We start from the raw sequence: 19,527 nt of genomic DNA on the forward strand, positions 1-19,527 counted from the left end.
AGCCAGCTGGGAATTGATCCCCCACGATGCTGGGTGATGGAACTGGACTTCCTGACAGATGGCTATGGCTCCTTCCCTTTTCAGGCAGACGCAGGCAAACCTTCTCCTCCCTGGTGAATGGCAGCCGGTCCTCCATCCCCTGGCGGATGGCAACTGCTCCTCCCCTTTTAGGCGGACGGCAGCAGTTCCTCCACCTCCCAGGAGACGGCTGCGACTCCTGTCTACCCCAGCAACTGTTCCAAAACCACAGCCTCACTCTTCCTTGGCACCACGATCCTCCCACCATGGCGAGGGATCTCCAACAGCATGTCCCTCTTCCTTCCCAGGTTTCGGCACCAATGTAACAAACTTTAAAGATAGGCAAGGTGGACGCAGGAACTGGCTGAACATAAAATTTAATAATAAACAGAACTCAAACAGAACGTAAAACATAAACGTAGCTCAAACATAAAACACATGTGTATCTCTCTCTCTCCCCCGGGCACTTCCAGCTGCTCCTTTATTGCTCTCTCCCATTGATTAGACAACTCAGTTCCAGACATGTGTCCACACAGTTATGCAGGTTATGCAGTTATGATATGTAGGGAACCTAGCCAGCGGTGGGCAGAGCACAGACACACAGGAGGCCGTTTAAGTGTCAAACATGGAGAGTTTATTTAAAGTCCTTGAGTGTGTGGGTGCAAAGGTGATGCTGTGAAGTGAAGTGCTCAGTTGTCCGCGGGGCTGCCGGGGCTGTGCTGGGGTTTCCCGGGTGGCTGGGATCCCGTTCTGCAGTCAGGCAACGCCGTGGGTGCAGCCAGGGGGCGGAATCTTCTGTTGCGTCGGAATCCTCTGCAAGAAACACACAACAAATTAGCATGCATGCCTTGGGAGCCCTCCCTCCCTTTTCTAGTGGAGGATGGCCCTTTTATACTCTGTATGGTGGAGAGCGGCCGCACTGATCATCAGCCGCCAGCTGTGTGTGTGTGTCGGCGGCCCCGCCCCACAGCCACGCGCTCTCCGGCTGTCCAAAACATCGGTGGTGCTGAAGTGGAGCTGTCTCTTCAGCACAGTCATGGGAGGAGCGCTCTTTCCCTTTTGTGCGCCAGCCGCCAGCCTGTCGCCACAGATACCATGAATTCTACTCCTAATTAAATTTTTGATTCTTGACGAGGATGTTGGAATGTCCAGAACTTTTGTGTATTTGATTATCTAGGAGCAGTATGTTGAGTCAGGAAGCATAGTTGAACAAATCCAAGACTCAATTTGATCATATTTTAAATGAAATAATGTTGATGTTATTAACAGAGCCTCACAGCCCATTGGTCATATTGGAGAGAGGGCGGCTTACCTTCAGCCAGTATGAGCAGCAAGTCAGTGCCCGCCGTGACTTCATTCGTTATGTACATAAAGAAGCAGAACCTGGGAAAAAAGTAAGATAGTTCCTTTGGTGTTGCCTATGTTAATAATCTTCTCTTATTTCAATGTTTTCTTGTGTTGTGTCTTGACATCAGAGAGGTCAGTACAATAATTTATAAAAGCTACGTTTTTGTATATAAGAGAAATAAAAACTTGTTGACCCTATATTTTTTTCTAACTGATTCCTGTTCACAGCTTTTAGAATATTGCTCCGTAAGGTCATTTGAATTACTGATATGAACCTGGATCTGGTGTAGCCATTAACAACTGTTGTTGATCATCAGCTGGAGTTTGTTAGAAAGCGTTACCACAAGGATGTGCTGAATAACCCAGTGCTGATGTTGAATTTTTGTCCGGATTTGCTATCTGAGCCTGTGGAGCTGCAGCAGGCCAATCGAGAGCTTCTGTTCCTCATCAACTGCAGTGGGAACATGACGCAACACAGCATCAGCAAGATCAAGGTGCAGATTAAATCTCTCTCTTTCATTGAAGACTGACTTACTTATAAATCTGGCTGTTGTACATGTTTTCTAACCTTGAAACTGAAGTAATCTCTACTATTCCTCACCTCTCTCAAATAGGAAGGTATGCTGGTGGCCATTAAGAGCCTTCCTAGTAGCGCAATGGTAAACATTGCTGGCTTTGGCTCTGTCGTAAAGCCTCTATTTACCTCCAGCAAGCCCTGCACTGATGTAAGTGCTCACTTTTTCCATTTATACCATAGTTACAGGAGATTGGCATTGCTAGAGCTGTAGCAGAGGGCTGTTTGAAACTGCCCTCTGCAAAGTTTAGATAAATAGGAGCATTTGAATATTAGTGATAGGTTTGTTTATTAAATTTGGTTTGTTTATTAGCCACCAAGTCCTCCATGCAAAGCAGTCACTGGGAGCACATACTATTTACTGACAAACCTAAAGACACTTTAGAGTTTACCTCATGCTTTGACTACTGAGTGTTGTGGTGTGTGTGTGTGTGTGTGTGTGTGTGTGTGTGTGTGTGTGTGTGTGTGTGGTGGTGGTGGTCATTTATGTGCAGGCCACCTTTCATGCTGATAAGAGTCTGTGTCCTTGTTGCTATAGCAGGTTGCCATGGCAGTGCAGTATCAGGTTTTAGCTGCTCCAGGGTTAAAGACACATCCGGCCATATGGTGACCTGTTTGACATTTTGCATCATGTATTAGTCAAAGCAAATCTGGCTTTGACAGTACTGTTCAAAACTTTTGCATACAAAAAGGAACCACCCTAGATATCTGCAGCTATTAAATGAATCTAAACATTGCTGGATGTACTGATGGCTTGTACATAAGGCTGCACACACATACACAAGGTAAAATATTTGTTTGTATGACCTTTTCAGACTTTGTACTTTGTCACATCACACTTGGTCACATTTATACAGTTTAACCAGGATAAAGAAGTATAAAAGGTGAAAGACAAAATTACAGAGATATGTGCTATGCAGTTTAATATCCGGCTATTACATTGTACTGCTTTTCAACAGTCTCATGACCTATGGAAATCAAACTGTCTCTGAATCTAACCAACATGAGCAATTTGTGGTTCAGGTGGCTGGTGTCTTTTATGATCTTCAAGGACCTCCTCATGCACTGTGTGGTAAATGGGGAAGGTTACCTCTAGGGCTGCACGATTATGGCCAAAATGATCATCATGCTTATTTTGACCAATATTGCGATCATGATTATTTTTCACGATTATTAGGGACAACATATTTTTATTGCACTTTCACGTTTAAATAAACAGGCCGCTGCTTTCACCTCCAAGTTGTGCTATATTCCTCCTAATGTACAAATCTTTGCATCAAATTAAACTGGTCCTTAAAGTGCATCATCTCGTAGAAGCAAAATATAAATAAAATTGTACCCAAAATATAGGATAAGTAAAAATAAAAATGGCATCAACCAAATGAAAATATGCAATCAAATATAACCGTATGCAACCAAATGAAAACAATTCAGGCCTATGCAGAAAAGGCAATTACAGGAAGAAAGACGCAGCCAAAACACCCAGTAGAGTGGTGCATGTCATTTTGTACCGGAACCCGGAAGTTAGCATCACACTGGTTCCCTCGGCAAAAACCCAATAGGATTTTCCCACAGACTTTTGGATTATTGCAAAAAATAAGCTATGTGATCAACAAAAGTTTACAATACTAACATGTTTTGTCCATCAAGATAATTTTCACAAATGAACACAACTTTTAAGAAGTTTGAATCCTAAATACAATTGCCAGAAATTAAAAGTTAACCATATGCTATAAACGAACTACATCACGGTCGTGCGACTTCAACGTCTCCATCACCAAGCTTCCGACTACTTTTCCAAACTTGATTTACATATACATTTATTCATTTAGCAGATGCTTTTATCCAAAGCACTTACAAATGAGGAAATACAAGCAACGTTATATATCACTATCTCTCCAGCCTGGGCATCACTGGAACTGTTCTGAACTGGGTGGAATCCGATCTCTCTGACAGATCCTTCAAGGTATCATGGAGGGGAGGTATTTCTGAAACTCAGCAACTCACAACTGGCGTTCCACAGGGGTCAGTTCTGGCGTCAGTTCTTTTCTATCTACACTCCATCTCTAGGGCAGGTGATTCTCATGGCTTCTCATATCATTGCTATGCTGATGACACCCAGCTCTATTTGTCCTTCCAGCCTGACGATCCATCCGTCTCTGCACGCATCTCTGCTTGCCTGTCGGACATCTTGGTCTGGATGAGGGAACACCATCTTAAGCTTAACCTGGCAAAATCTGAGCTTCTCGTCATCCCAGCCTGTCCCTCAATCAACCACAACCTCACTGTACGGCTCAGCTCACTCACACTCATGCCAACCAGGATGACCAGGAACCTTGGGGTAATTCTTGATGACAGTTTGACCTTTACAGACCACATCTCAACAACTGCAAGGTCCTGTAGGTTCATCCTGTACAACATCAAGAAAATCCGACCCTACCTCACCGAACAGGCTACACAGATACTAGTCCAGGCTCTTGTTATCTCTAAATTGGACTACTGCAACTCACTGCTTTCAGGCCTCACAGCCAGCTCCATCAAACCCTTCAGATGATTCAGAATGCTGCAGCGTGCCTCATCTTCAACCAGCCCAAGAGAACCCATGTCACACCCCTCTTAATCTCCCTCCACTGGCTTCCTGTAGCTGCCCGCATCAAATTGAAGGCCTTGATGCTCACCTACACCTACATTCCTTCACGGAATCTGCGATCGATTAGCGACTGACGTTTAGTATTTCCCACTCAGCATGGCGCAAGGTCCCTTTCCAGAACCTTCACACTAACTGTTCCTCAGTGGTGGAATGAACTTCCAATCTCATTCCGGACCGCAGAATCTCTCACCATCATCAAAAAATAGCTAAAGACCCACCTCTTCCGTGAACACCTAACCAACTCATAAATGAAAAAAAAAATAAAATAAATAATAATAATAATAATAATAATAATAATAATAATAATAATAAAAACCCTTATATATATTTGCACTTTCCACCTCTACTCTGTGCACTTTGCTTCCTCTGGAACTCAATTAATGGATCTTGTATGGTAGCATTACTTGTATTGTTCTCTGCTAGATATATCGCTTTGCTTGTATTTTTCACATTTGTTAGTCGCTTTGGATAAAAGCGTCTGCTAAGTGAATAAATGTAAATGTAAATATCAAGCTGAGAAGTTGCGCTACCATACAAGATCTTTTAATTGAGTTCTAGAAAAGCAAAGTGCGCAGAGTAGAGGTGTAAGTGCCCGAGTAGGTGTTTTTTGGGGTATTATTTTTTAGAATGATGTGGGGTTGGCATTTTAGGGGTTAATTAGGTGTTCACGGAAGAGGTTGGTCTTTAGCTGTTTTTGGAGGATAGTGACAGATTCTGCTGTCCGGATTGAGGCTGGAAATTCATTCCACCACTGAGGGACAGTTAGTGTGCAGTAGGGCTGCAACTAACGATTATTTTCATAATCAATTACTTGGCTGATCCCCCCTCCAAGGCTAATAGAGTAATCGTATGGGGGCAAACTTTCAGTATATATTTTTTTGTTTATTTAAAATAAAATCCACAAACTGGGTGTTACAAATATAAATTCAGACTAAAAATTTACACAACAGTTTGTCCAAAACAGAAAAGAAACCAACACATACACACAGACACACACACACACACACACACACACACACACACACACACACACACAAGAATATACATTATTAATTTAGGACTGTAGTTTAATTCTGTGTTTTTTGTGCATCCATATAAAAAAATAATGCATAAGTACTTACATATAATATGAATGTAAAGTAAATAAATAAATTATATATATATATATATATATATATATATATATATATATATATATATATATATATATATATAGAGAGAGAGAGAGAGAGAGAGAGAGAGAGAGAGAGAGTATTTATGCATTATTGTTTATGGATGCAGAAAAAACATAGAATTAAACTACATTCCTAAATTAATAATAAAAACTCACTTTCACTGCACCTTGTGGTTTCTGTTACTCAATATTATTTTACTTGTGTTTATTTTTGATAATAGTGTTTTAATTTGATATAACAGATCTTACTCTTGCTACACTGTGTATCACCATGCGTGAGGAGCAACATGGCCTCGTTACTAATACATCACTTCCGTTATAAAAAAAAGAACAGAAGTTACACTGTAAGCGTGCAAATACAACATATAATGACAATAAACTGGAATTAAATTAAACCTTTTAAGCAACTCGCAACCACATCACTGCCATGCTTTCGTGCTGCACAAACTCTGCTTTATAATGTTTATAAATCTTCTCGGCGGTGTTTAATATAAATGCTTCCCTGCCTTAGAGGACTTAGAGGTCGCACACTTTCTTCCTCATTCACGTGATGATTTCGCCTCCTTCTGATGGTGACTGAGGTCATGTTGGGAATAAAAGGTAAAGGTGACATAAACGGTAAACTGAAGAAAGTCATTTTTAGTGACTCTGAGTATCTGCTAAGGCTAGCGCCATCACATTACGTGCGTGTGATGTCATGTGCCGTTGACTAGGAAGCGGCTTATACTTCCGGTTAATAAAAAAAAAAAAACGCTAGTGTTCAATTTGAGATGATATTACCGTTCTAAAATTCAAACATTAGACAGTAGAGTCTTAAGAGCCGAGCCATACAGTGAGGTTGTGATTGATTGAAGGTGAGGCTGGGATGACGAGAAGCTCAGATTTTGCCAAGTTGAGCTTAAGGTGGTGTTCCCTCATCCAGATGTCAGACAGGCAAGCAGAGATTCGTGCAGAGACAGATGGATAATTTGGCTGGAAGGACAAATAGAGCTGGGTGTCATCAGCATAGCAATGATATGAGAAGCCATGAGACTCAATCATCTGCCCTAGAGATGTAGTATAAATAGAAAAGAGCAGTGGACCCAGAACTTACCCCTGAGGAACTCCAGTTGTGAGTTGCTGAGTTTCAGAAATACCTCCCCTCCACAATACCTAGAAGAATCTGTCAGAGAGATAGGATTCCACCCAGGGCAGAGCCGTTCCTGTGATGCCTAGGCTGGAGAGAGTTGACAGGAGGATCTGATGATTCACAGTGTTTCAGTGGCTTCATTGAGGGAAAGCAGAGCAGTCTCCATGGAATGACTGCTTTATAAGCCTGATTGCTTGGTGTCCAGGAGGTTGTTCTGTGTGAGAAAAATAGAGAGTTGATTAAAAACAGCTCTTTCAAGGATTTTGGAAAGAAAAGTGAGGAGGGGAAACAGGTCTGCAATTTTCAACTGCAGTAGGGTTAAGTGACGGTTTTTTAAGCAGTGGGGTAACCCGGGCCTGTGCTGGCTCAAATTTAGCCTATTACCCCACCTCCGGGTGAACACCTCCCCCCGTTGAGGCGGTAACGCCTCACCCATAACAATGCACCCAGCTCTTTTCCTGTGAATAGATAGCTTCATACATAATAGTTAGTGGTCTCATATATGTTTTTGATTCATCTGAAATTACTCCAGTGGCAGTCCTTCATAAGGAACAGACACAGACATGGGTCAACCCGTAAGCATTTCATGCGGTGTTAGACACATATTGCTGTTAGTCCGCATGTGATAGGTCATTAGTGCAAGAGGTAGAGCATCTACCGAAATATGTTTAGTATCAGCACAAATTACATCAAACATAAATCAGGGTATGCCAGACCTGTCCCTGGTCACGGATAAAAAATTTTAACACAAATATCACATTCAGGTTATCCTCCACCGTTGAGTGCAAAGTGCATAAGGTACCATCAGAATTCAATTAAACTATTTGCTCGATAAGTGGCGTTCCAACGCTTCTTCTAAAGCCACATTGCATTCAAACAGCTCCAAACAGACGACACAATCCATGGGCCTAAACGTCAGTATTTATCTAGATATTTATATTCTAACAATTCTACCCTTAACCAGGTTGCACTCTGTAGTGATAGCTTTTAAATCAGCCAATTGGGCAGATCAGGGTGTTCATAATGTTTGTGAAATTTCCGACCCGAAACTTTTAAGCTCGAGGAAATATGAATTTCGGCTAGGCAATCGTGAGTGTTCTCAGTGACTGGCTCCACAGAATTAATTAGGCACTACAACACTACACTTGGTGTGTTAGGCGGACTAATAGGTTTAAGAATTTCAGTTTGGGTGGCACATAGATTAACCCTATATCCCCATATCCTATTCTTTAAAAATAGAAATGACCTGGTGTTATGAACGTAAGATCGATGTGTGAGAGAGCAATTTTCCCAATGATCCGCACTAAGAGAGCATCTCCAGCCGTGGTACGCACCGCTGGCAATCCTTGTGCCACCAAATCCAATGTTTTCAATACATAAACTACAGCCCTGTAAGCGCCCCACTCTCCTGAGCCGGGACCCCCCCCCCAGCAGCGCCCCCCCCCACTTTAGGTCACATGTAAGACACAGTCTTTGTTGATGTTTCAAAGCCATAATACAGGTGCAGAGCATAAGTCCATTCAATGTCAGGCTTGTCCAAAGAACACCCAGATCTCAGGATGTTGTCCTGTAGAGAGCAATCAGTGATCCACTGCAGACCATACTTGATAACGTCCAGGAACATTCGTTGTGCTTTTATGGGGCGGAGGATGACCCCAATCATGTCCTGTCGGCCTTGGGAGCGTGCAAGGGAGTCTATGACCACAGAGGAGTACACCGCAGGGGAGCCCACAGCCCCCGAAGGAGACGCTTCCAGGTGTACTACTGATCTAGGAATGTTAAGGGGAGTAACAGCCTTGAGCTCTCACATGCAGTCACTTGGAAAAAGTGCTGATCAATAATATCATGTGGAATGGAATGGGTTACAGTTGGGACATCTTATATATATATATATCTATATATCTGTATATATATATATATATATATATATATATATATATATATATATATATATATATATATATATATACACGTGTATATATATATATACATATATATATATACGTATATATATATATATACATATATATATATATATATATATATATATATATATATATATATATATACATATATATGTATATATGTATATATATATATATACATCATGCTATAAATAATGGTTACTGGGTGGGTTGGTTGTATTGCAGAACTTATCGCATTTGTTATCACAGCTTGCTGTAATAATGCTAGACTAAGTGGGCATGTCCCTTCATCCTTTTCTGAGGATTGAAGATATTGTTTACAGGACACAGGATGACTATACTTCACTATAACTTATTACAGTATACATGTTACTTGCCGTGCTTCAACCTTATGTAGCCCACAATGTGCCAGGTATGTTAGCAAGTTCAGGATGAGGGGTGCCATCATCACCGCCCACTTTGGAAACTGGAGACAGACAACTGGGAACACACAACTGCAAAACCCATCATTATATGTTCAATTTATGCATCAGATCTAGGCCTATTAAAACGGTGAATATTTTTCAAGAGATTTACTGTACCCTGATTTTAATAAAGCAGAAAGCCATTCAAAAACAACTCAAAATGAGGGGTTCAGTTTTTAACGTATTAAGACTTCTGATGTTTACAGAGCACTCAAATTGTTTGATATAAACAAATCACAAGGCCCTGATTGTGTGGAGTCTGTATTTCTAAACTTAGCAGTTAATATTATCTCATCTCATCTAACTTATCATTTTAATCTTTCATTAGACAACGGGGTTATACCAGAAATTTGGAAATCAGCTTATTTATTTATTTATTTATTTATTTATTTTATTTCTTATTAAACCAGGGAAATCCCACTATATTAGATCATTACAGTCCAATCCCAAAACCTCCTGTCCTATGTCCCTTTTAGAAAGCCTTTTCAGTGAACCGTTGACATGTTATCAGTCTGCAAAAAGTCTAAGGTCATATAAACATATCAGCACAACCGTTGTTTTGAAAGTCCTAAAACAATGTCATGGTACCTTCTGCACTTCCCTGTCTGTCGATTTATAAAAGGCTCTCGACACAGTGGATCAGGAAATATTGCTGCAGAGATTAAATAATGTTGGTCTATCAAATCATTTAAAAATTACTAAAGTAATCTCTACTGCTCTAATCAAATGAATAACACCTCTCATAAAGGGGTCTTCCACTCTCATGTTTAGTTAACCTATAAAATAGTACTAGTCTGTTGACTTTAAAAATACAAACCCACTTGGTAAAGATACATTCTTATCCCTTCCTGATTTTTATTCACCAGAAGGATATTGAGAAAGGAAAACAAAATTCCTTTAGTCTAGGACTATTTGTGGTGTACACTAATCTAACATATTAATATCCCACCTGTGCTAACGAGTGATAATCCCAATAATACAGAACTAATAAACAGAGACATAAGATTCCTCCTATAAATGTATCCATTTCATTTAAACTGTATTTGACCATATTAAGGTAGTGTTAAATCTACTCATGTCATAAACCACATTTCCCATCCTGCACTGCGGTCCACAAAACATGGCTGGCTGCCATAGACTGCAATTCCCAGATCACACACACTTGCATCCAGTTCTCAGCTAACGTATAACGACTTATCAGTTCACTTCACAGATTGTGCAGTATATGCTCCATTCTTCGAGTTTGTGACCATTGCTTTGTATCATTTAAATATTGCAACTCGTATACTAACTGACATATCCATAGCACACTGTATAGCATATATATATATATATATATATATATATATATATATATATATATATATATATATATATATATAAATACACACATACACATACACATACATATACACACCCACACATATATATTTGCATATTTACACAACTACTTTATTCTATTCACCAATCTACGGTTCAGAAGAGAAACAAATCACTTCAAACTACACTGTTGTAAAAGGACTGTACTTAAACTAACTCCCAAACTCATATCAGCACAACATGTCGGCAAAAGGAACCATTATGCAAGGCTGCCTAATCCAGATACTCGTACTCCCTGCAAAACCCGAATTCCACATTAAGTAATCACCACCTTATTCTAATGTTACGGACTCAGATATCACATCTGTAACAGGCGTACAACACCTTACAGAGAGTTTAAAATGTGCAGACTACTACTGCCATCTGATCTTACTAATTACTCATCACTGGACATAACCAGCATTTAAAGAGAAAATATGCAGAAATTATTCATCATTATGCAACATGAATACCACACGCCAGAAGAATTCACACTTACACTGCTTAACAATGTATAGACACGTACCCGTATAGGAATCACCGATACACAAATTAGTTATGGTTATTCCAGCTCTTGTTAGCGAGTCAGTTCATGAAGGCACAGTGCTCTCTAGGACCAAATGTTTAGGCTCAACATTATCTCAACAGGGAGGATGTGACCTAGTCTGATACGGACCACATTGTGATCAGCCAGAGACTGTAACCTCGGGTCTGTTTTACTTTTCAATTTTTTTTTATTAATTTGTTAACAAGGAACAGGTTCAAATGTCAGCTGATCAATTTTATCATTAGTCAGGCAAAGATGTCGATAAGCCTGTGCAAAAGAAACGACGTGGCACAACACATAAACTACCATTAAAGTTCTCTCCGGACTGATAACATCAAGAAATACTGATTGATTTTAATTTTTACAGGAATATGTTTATGCTCATATATATATATATATATATATATATATATATATATATATATATATATATATATATATATATATATATATTGAGTTACTTTGACTTTAATGTATAGTGTGAGATAACTAAAGGATTGGAAAAAGGGGAAGAAAAAGAAATCTCTCGCACGCGCTCTCTCCCTCTCTCACGCGCTCTGTGTTTTAGACAAAACATCATCATTGAACTTAAAACACTTTCATTCAGTTTCCAAACAGGGAATCACACAGAATTCAAACTAAAATTAAAAGAATGCTTTGGAGCTCCAGCACGCATGCTTTTGACCAGCCACAATCTATATATGGAAATAAATATGGAACTGTATACAATCCACTCAACACGGTCTTAATCCAGTCTGGTGTCATGCCAGGAGACTGAGGAGTTACCCCATAACTTGGAACACGCACAGTAACAATATAATACTAAACAAACAATAAACACACCTAAAACTCTCTCAGGCGAACCACACAGACAGTTTTGCAAAACACCAATCATTTTTGAGTTCTGACAACTTTAAATTAATTTCAACCAACGAACTACACTGAGTTGGAGAAATCACCTTTTCCTCTACAGTCAAATGTATTCAATTAAAACTCATTTAATAATCTGTATAATAACCACAAGTTTTTAACTTGATTACTCATAAAAATCATGTTGTTCCAACTAGTTTTTCCACATTATTTAAAAGGAATTTAAGTGTTATGTACTTAATTACCATAATTGTGAACACAATTTTTTATAACTTACTAACTTCAAGTTGTATAACAATAGTTACTAAAATGCTACAAATATTATACCTAACATCTTTGCAGGATTTACAGACAAGGCACTGAATGAAATGATCAATATAGACAAAAAAGAAACATTTTGTGTCGACTACTTTTTATCTCCCATAGAACTATCCACAGTCCAAAGGCTGCTGAAAGAGCAAGCTGACTACAGTTGAGCTATTGAGATTATAAGGCTGTATGTATAAATGACAAACCAAACCATGTATTCTATAATCTGGGCCAAGACCTCCTTTCAGGCCTACCGAAAACAATTCCTTTTTTTTTTTTTTTTTTTTTTTTAATCTCTCTGCTCACACGTCATAAAAGAGAAACCCTTTATTATAACCTAATTTATGGAATATAAATGAAAGGTCCAAATGGACTTTCTCCTCCACATTTCGAGCGTCTGAGTCACTCATTTCTCAACAATGGCTTCTGGGGCCTGAAAATGCACACTTTTTTCCACCTTCAGTCTTCCTTTTTCCCTGGATCACACAATCTGGGAATATGTTTTTATATATTACAGGTCTAGAAGTTCTGATTTACACAACGGGCAATCAGGCAGATGTCTAAAATATTTACAATGTTCTTGACTGCTCCCCAATTTTTAAAACACTCATACTGCAGTTATTGATACCAAATTAATTATAATACACACAGTCACACCCGACTCACCGAAAGTATGTACCGGATTCAAAACATTCGAAGACCGCAAGATATCTCACAATGCTCTGCGCTCTGCATTACCAAGCTCACTCTGAAGAGCACACATACACAGATTTTTTTTTTCTTCCTCCTTCCACACAGACGCACAGATAAGAACAGATAGGAACACACCCGTACACCCCTTTCTATCAACAACGCCGGCATGCTCACATACACACATTGTATCCCACCCTATTACACCTATTTATTTTATTACATGAGGTTATAAGTATAAGGTGAGGTCACCTTATATGAGGTCAGAGTATAAAGCACCTCCACATCAACTCCGTATGTATGAAGCTTACAGTCATATAAATTAAATCCAACTTTCCCCGACACTAATTTTTAAATCTTATCCAACACACATATCTCTTTAGGTATGGAGCTCATGTTCAGAGCACTAATAAATACATTTTTCCCTGTCTCCAAAACTTACACGCTCTCACACCGCCCTCATATTACAAGCACATATATTATAAGCACACACATTTGTTATTACACATTCCATTCATACACCGGGCATGCTGTATTGCGCGACCCGGACCTGGGCCCAGGATTTATTCCCCTCTCTATCTCAGACCTGGAATCTTTTCCCAGCGGTATTAGGGGTCCCCACCAATGCAGCCGCCACCTCACGTGGCCGGTATCTGGGGTTTGAGGCCTCATTTCCACCTGCTTCCTATCGCAGCCCTGGAATCTTTCACCAGCGGTATTGCAGGACTTTCACTCACACAATACATATACAATTTCATTACACAGTCTTATGAACCCTATTCATAGCCCTTATACAATTACAAAATTACAATCCTCTACAATATACACTTCTCTTACCTCTTCTCACTCACTCAAGGTTCTTTTGGAGACCAACTTAGTCTTTCTTCCCACCCCGGGGGCTTCCCAATCGTAACAACAGACCACTAAAACAGAGCTTTGAAATAACAGGCGTCTGCAATGCCTTCTTCCTACACGGCCTATCTGTTGCTTAGAGAGTGAAGTCCCACGGGAGAGATTCCAGACATATAGATCTTAGCCCAGTCCCATCTGGGTCACCAAATGCTGGCTCAAATTTAGCCTATTACCCAAAAACACTTAAAATTCAACATAGAAGCCAATACTCACATCTACCTCTGAGCCCAGTTGGAGATAGAAAAAAAGACACCAGCCGTGAGTGAGAAGAAGCAAGGGTCCAGATTTATTGTTCCGTTCCACCACACGAGATCCACACCGATGAGAATTCTCAGAAGTGATCTGATACCCTGAGCTTAAGCTCCAGTATTTATACTGTATTTACACAGTAAATAACCAATATGTTTCAAGAAGACTATGATATCAATACCAATAGGGTTAAAAAAAGAGCTATTCAACTTACCATTAGCTCAAAAAACAGGGCTTTTCAACTTACCATTAGCTCAAAAAACAGGGCTTTTCAACTTACACATAGAATCCAAACCAGGGGTTTTCAAATTACACATAGAATCAAAACCAGGGGTTTTCAAATTACACATAGAATCAAAAGTGGAGAGACAAAACAATCTAGCAATCTGGAGTGACCTTGGTCTTACTATCTTACTATCTCGTGGGGGGGGGTGGCAGCTTGACTCAGCTACCCTTATAAATGGCTCCTCATGGTTTTCTCTTAAAATTAAGGCTTTCCTTGCGAGACAAGAATCTTCATCTGAATTATGAGTGTTACATTTTTCTGTATTTCTAGTTTAATTTATTTTCATATTTGCTCTATATCTCTATTTTATATATAGTTATACTGCTTGAAAAACATTTTACTGTACTTCCTACTTCATAATATCATTATATTACCCTTCTACTGTCCTACATATCCTACTATTCTGTATTTTATAAAGAGTTTTCTATTATTATAAGATATTACCCTTATAATATCTTAATACTCCTTTTTATTATTCTTATAAAGTTATAATGTTATGCTCCTCAGCTCTTATACTTCTTTTTGACTTTTCGACTAATAAACCATAGTGTATTACTCTTAAAGATCTTTAAAGTGTAAATCCAATTTGTCAATATCCGCCTAATACCACTTCTGTGTGTCTAGGTGCCCATCGTCAGTCCTTCCTCCCCTTTACTGGATACTAGGTCTCCCTCATGTTTATTTTATGACATTTTTATCCACAACACCTGCTTAAATGAGGTAGGGTATGTGCCAGTAGAGGGGGATGTGTTGAAGATGTGTGTGAGCACAGGTAATAGCGTAGGAGAGATGGACTGAAGAAGGTGAGAGGTATAGGGTCAAGAGGACAGGTTGTGGGATGGCTAGGGAGGAGGAGTTTTGAGACATCAGTCTCTGAGAGAGGAGAGAAGGAGGCCAGTTATGAGTTACATGGAGGAGGAGCCGGTCTATGCATGTCTGTGGTTGAGATCTGGTTCCTGATTGATGTAACCTTGTTAGAAAAGAGAGTGGCAAAGTCATCTGCAGTGAGGGAGGTAGGGGAAGGGGGAGGAGGGGGACAGAGAAGAGAAGAAAATGTTTTGAAAAGAGTGCTGGTGTTGGGAGAGCTGCCAATCTTCTCTTAGTAGTATGTGGCTTTAGCAGTGGAGATGCTATGGGAAAAAGAGGAGATAATTGTTTGGTAATTGATTTAAGAACATTTTCCATAATACGGAATTACTGTGTGGTTGAATCTTCATTGACATTTTTGGGGGGAATTGTGCACAGCATACCTGAACCAGTTTATCTGCAAAGACTTTTCCAATTCGGCGTGATGATGTTTAATGTCCCTGACAACATCTTTAGTCCCATTTAACAAGTTGTTAGTGTCATGATTTCCCCTCTGTCACGATTCCCCCTTGAAGCAGCGTGCTCTAAGCGCGAATGCGCGAGCACCTGCTTTTCCGCTGTTGACCGTAGTGACATTGGGACACGTGTGTTTTGTTTATGTTTGTCATGTCTCCTCCCTGTTCCGTCATTGGCTGGGAATTCACGTGGGTCTGTATTGCTCCCAGCTGATAGCAGTTTACACGCTAATCAGGTCTGCATATATACCGCGCGCTTCCCAGCACACAACGCGGAAGATTAATAAGTCGTAAGTAAATGTTTAGCGTTAGTTTAGTTCGCGTCATAGTCATAGTCATAGTCAGTTCGCGCTGGATTCTCCGCTTCCAGTCCCTCGTTCTAGTTCGTGTCTTGTTTTGGTTATCGACCTAGATTCCTGCCTAGCCCCGTGTATGCCTGTTTGCCAATCGCCTGACCTCTTGCATTTTTATGGATTATGTTTTGGATCACGTTTTGGATTTGTCTGCCTGCCTGTCTCTACAAATAAACAACTGTTGTCCTGCACTTGCATCCGCCTTATCTCTGCTCCGTCACGATTTGTGACAGAATCTTCCACCGAAACACGGATGCAGCAGGAGAACGGAGGAGACGCAGAACCCGGAAGTTGACGCCCACCGTCCCTGCTATGGACTCAGTCCACTTCCCACAATGGACAATTATGGAGCTTCCTGATCCATTTGACGGATTTTTCGGTGCCCCAGAGTATTTCCTGGTAGATTGTCAATTCTATTTCTCCAGCCTTTCAGACCCTAAGCCAGAGGAGAAGCACTGGCTCCGATTCATGTGGTCCCGGTTCTTTGGACCGGCCCGTCAATGGGTGCAGCTCAAACTGGATAAGCACTGTAGAAACCTGGACAGTGTAGAACAGTTTGTGGGGGAATTCATGATGCGATTCAGGAGTCCGGAGGCAAAGGAGGAGCTACAACAACTTCTCAGGGGGGTAAGTCTGGAAGGCAAACCTGCCCTGCCGTTTACCCACTACTACAGGCAACTTCATGCAGAGCGCAACTCTGAAATCCAAGTCAAGTCTCAAGTCCCTGAGATCCAAGTCAAGCCTCCAGTCCCTGAGATCCAAGTCAAGCCTCCAGTCCCTGAGATCCAAGTCAAGCCTCAAGTCAGGAAGGTCCAAGTCCCAGTCAAGTCTCAAGTCAGGAAGGTCCAAGTCAAGCCTCCAGTCCCTGAGATCCAAGTCAAGCCTCCAGTCCCTGAGATCCAAGTCAAGCCTCCAGTCCCTGAGATCCAAGTCAAGTCTCACGTCCCTGAGATCCAAGTCAAGTCTCACGTCCCTGAGATCCAAGTCAAGTCTCACGTCCCTGAGATCCAAGTCAAGCCTCCAGTCCCTGAGCTCCAGGTCCACCCTCCAGTCCCTGAGCTCCAAGTCCAGCCTCCAGTCCCTGAGCTCCAGGTCCAGCCTCCAGTCCCTGAGCTCCAGGTCCAGCCTCCAGTCCCTGAGCTCCAGGTCCAGCTTCCAATCCTTGAGCTCCAGGTCCAGCCTCCAGTCAGGAAGGTCCAGGTCCAGCTTCCAATCCTTGAGCTCCAGGTCCAGCCTCCAGTCAGGAAGGTCCAGGTCAAGTCTCATGTCCCTGAGGTTCAAGCCAAGCCTCCAGGTGCTGACACGCCCAGCCAAGCTCTGTTCATGCCCCAGTCTGCCGACACGCACCGCCAAGCTCTGCTCACGCCCCAGTCTGCCGACACACCCAGCCAAGCTCTGCTCACGCCCCCGTCTGCCAACACGCCCAGCCAAGCTCTGTTCACGCCCCAATCTGCCAACACGCCCAGCCAAGCTCTGCTCACGCCCCAGTCTGCCGACACGCACCGCCAAGCTCTGCTCACGCCCCATTCTGCTGACACACCCAGCCAAGCTCTGCTCACGCCCCGTCTGCTGACACGCCCAGCCAAGCTCTGTTCACGCCCCCGTCTGCTGACACGCCCAGCCAAGCTCTGCTCACGCCCCAGTCTGCTGACACTCACCGCCAAGCTCTGCTCACGCCCCAGTCTGCTGACACGCACCGCCAAGCTCTGCTCACGCCCCAGTCTGCTGACACGCACCGCCAAGCTCTGCTCACGCCACAGTCTGCTGACACGCACCGCCAAGCTCTGCTCACGCCACAGTCTGCTGACACGCACAGCCAAGTTCTGCTCACGCCACAGTCTGCTGACACGCACAGCCAAGTTCCGCTCACGCCCCAGTCCGCCGACACGGCCAGCCAAGCTCCGCCCATGCCCAAGGTTCACCTAGTGACCTCAGAGCCTCAGTCTCCCTGTTCAGCTGTGGACGTCGCTCAGCCTCGCTGTTCAGCTGTGGACGTCGCTCAGCCTCCCTGTTCAGCTGTGGACGTCGCTCAGCCTCCCTGTTCAGCTGTGGACGTCGCTGAGCCTCCCTGTTCAGCTGTGGACGTCGCTCAGCCTCCCTGTTCAGCTGTGGACGTCACTCAGCCTTCCTGCTCCATGGCAGATAGCGTTCCCCTCTTCTGCTTCGAGGAGACCCACGCTCCTCTCCCTGGCCGCACGGAGACCCACGCTCCTCTCCCTGGCCACACGGAGACCCACGCTCCTCTCCCTGGCCGCACGGAGACCCACGCTCCTCTCCCTGGCCTTACAGGGGACTTCGCTCTGCCTTCCAGTTCAGCTGGGGACGTCGCTCCGCTTTCAGGCGCTGACGAGGACGTCGCCCTGCTTCCCTGCTCTGCCGAGTACAACGCTCTGTTTCCCTGCGCCGCCGAGGACGTCGATCTGCCTTCCTGCTCGGCTGAGGACGTCGCTCTGCCTTCATGCTCCGATGAGGGCGTCGCCCTGCTTCCCTGCTCCGCTGAGTACAGCGCTCTGTTTCCCTGCTCCACCGAGTACAGTGCTCTGTTTCCCTGCTCTGCCGAGGACGTCGCTCTGCCCTCATGCCCAGCTGATGTCGTCGCTCTGCCCTCATGCCCAGCTGATGTCGTCGCTCTGCCCTCATGCCCAGCTGAGGTCGTCGCTCAGCCCCCCAGTCCAGCTGAGGTCGTCGCTCAGCCTCCCTGTCCAGCTGAGGTCGTCGCTCAGCCTCCCTGTCCAGCTGAGGTCGTCGCTCAGCCTCCCTGTTCAGCTGAGGTCGTCGCTCTGCTTCCCTACGCCGCCAAGAACACCGTGCAGTTTCCTGGCTCTGCTCGGGACATTCAGCCCAGGGGGCCGTGGCCACCAATGAAATGGGATGACTCATGGCACTCTGGGAGGAGTGCCTTTGGGGGGGGTTCTGTCACGATTCCCCCTTGAAGCAGCGTGCTCTAAGCGCGAATGCACGAGCACCTGCTTTTCCGCTGTTGACCGTAGTGACATTGGGACACGTGTGTTTTGTTTATGTTTGTCATGTCTCCTCCCTGTTCCATCATTGGCTGGGAATTCACGTGGGTCTGTATTGCTCCCAGCTGATATCAGTTTACACGCTAATCAGGTCCGCATATATACCGCGCGCTTCCCAGCACACAACGCGGAAGATTAATAAGTCGTAAGTAGTAAGTAAATGTTTAGCGTTAGTTTAGTTTGCGTCATAGTCATAGTCATAGTCAGTTCGCGCTGGATCCTCCGCTTCCAGTCCCTCGTTCTAGTTCATGTCTTGTTTTGGTTATCGACCTAGATTCCTGCCTAGCCCCGTGTATGCCTGTTTGCCAATCGCCTGACCTCTTGCATGT

The 19,527-nt window shown here is 42.9% G+C and overlaps 1 protein-coding gene across 1 annotated transcript in view; it reads left to right on the top strand.

Moving 5' to 3' along the window:
• Nucleotides 1-19,527, top strand: part of vwa5b2 (von Willebrand factor A domain containing 5B2) — a 149,928-nt gene that overhangs the window by 59,094 nt on the left and 71,307 nt on the right. Inside the window, exons 7-9 of the mRNA XM_017496114.3 lie at nucleotides 1,288-1,412; nucleotides 1,683-1,859; nucleotides 1,980-2,090. Of these exons, the coding sequence (XP_017351603.1) occupies nucleotides 1,288-1,412; nucleotides 1,683-1,859; nucleotides 1,980-2,090 (413 nt within the window). The remainder of the gene's footprint in view (nucleotides 1-1,287; nucleotides 1,413-1,682; nucleotides 1,860-1,979; nucleotides 2,091-19,527) is intronic.

This window comes from Ictalurus punctatus, chromosome 20 (assembly GCF_001660625.3).
Source record: "Ictalurus punctatus breed USDA103 chromosome 20, Coco_2.0, whole genome shotgun sequence".
Classification (NCBI taxonomy): domain Eukaryota; kingdom Metazoa; phylum Chordata; class Actinopteri; order Siluriformes; family Ictaluridae; genus Ictalurus; species Ictalurus punctatus.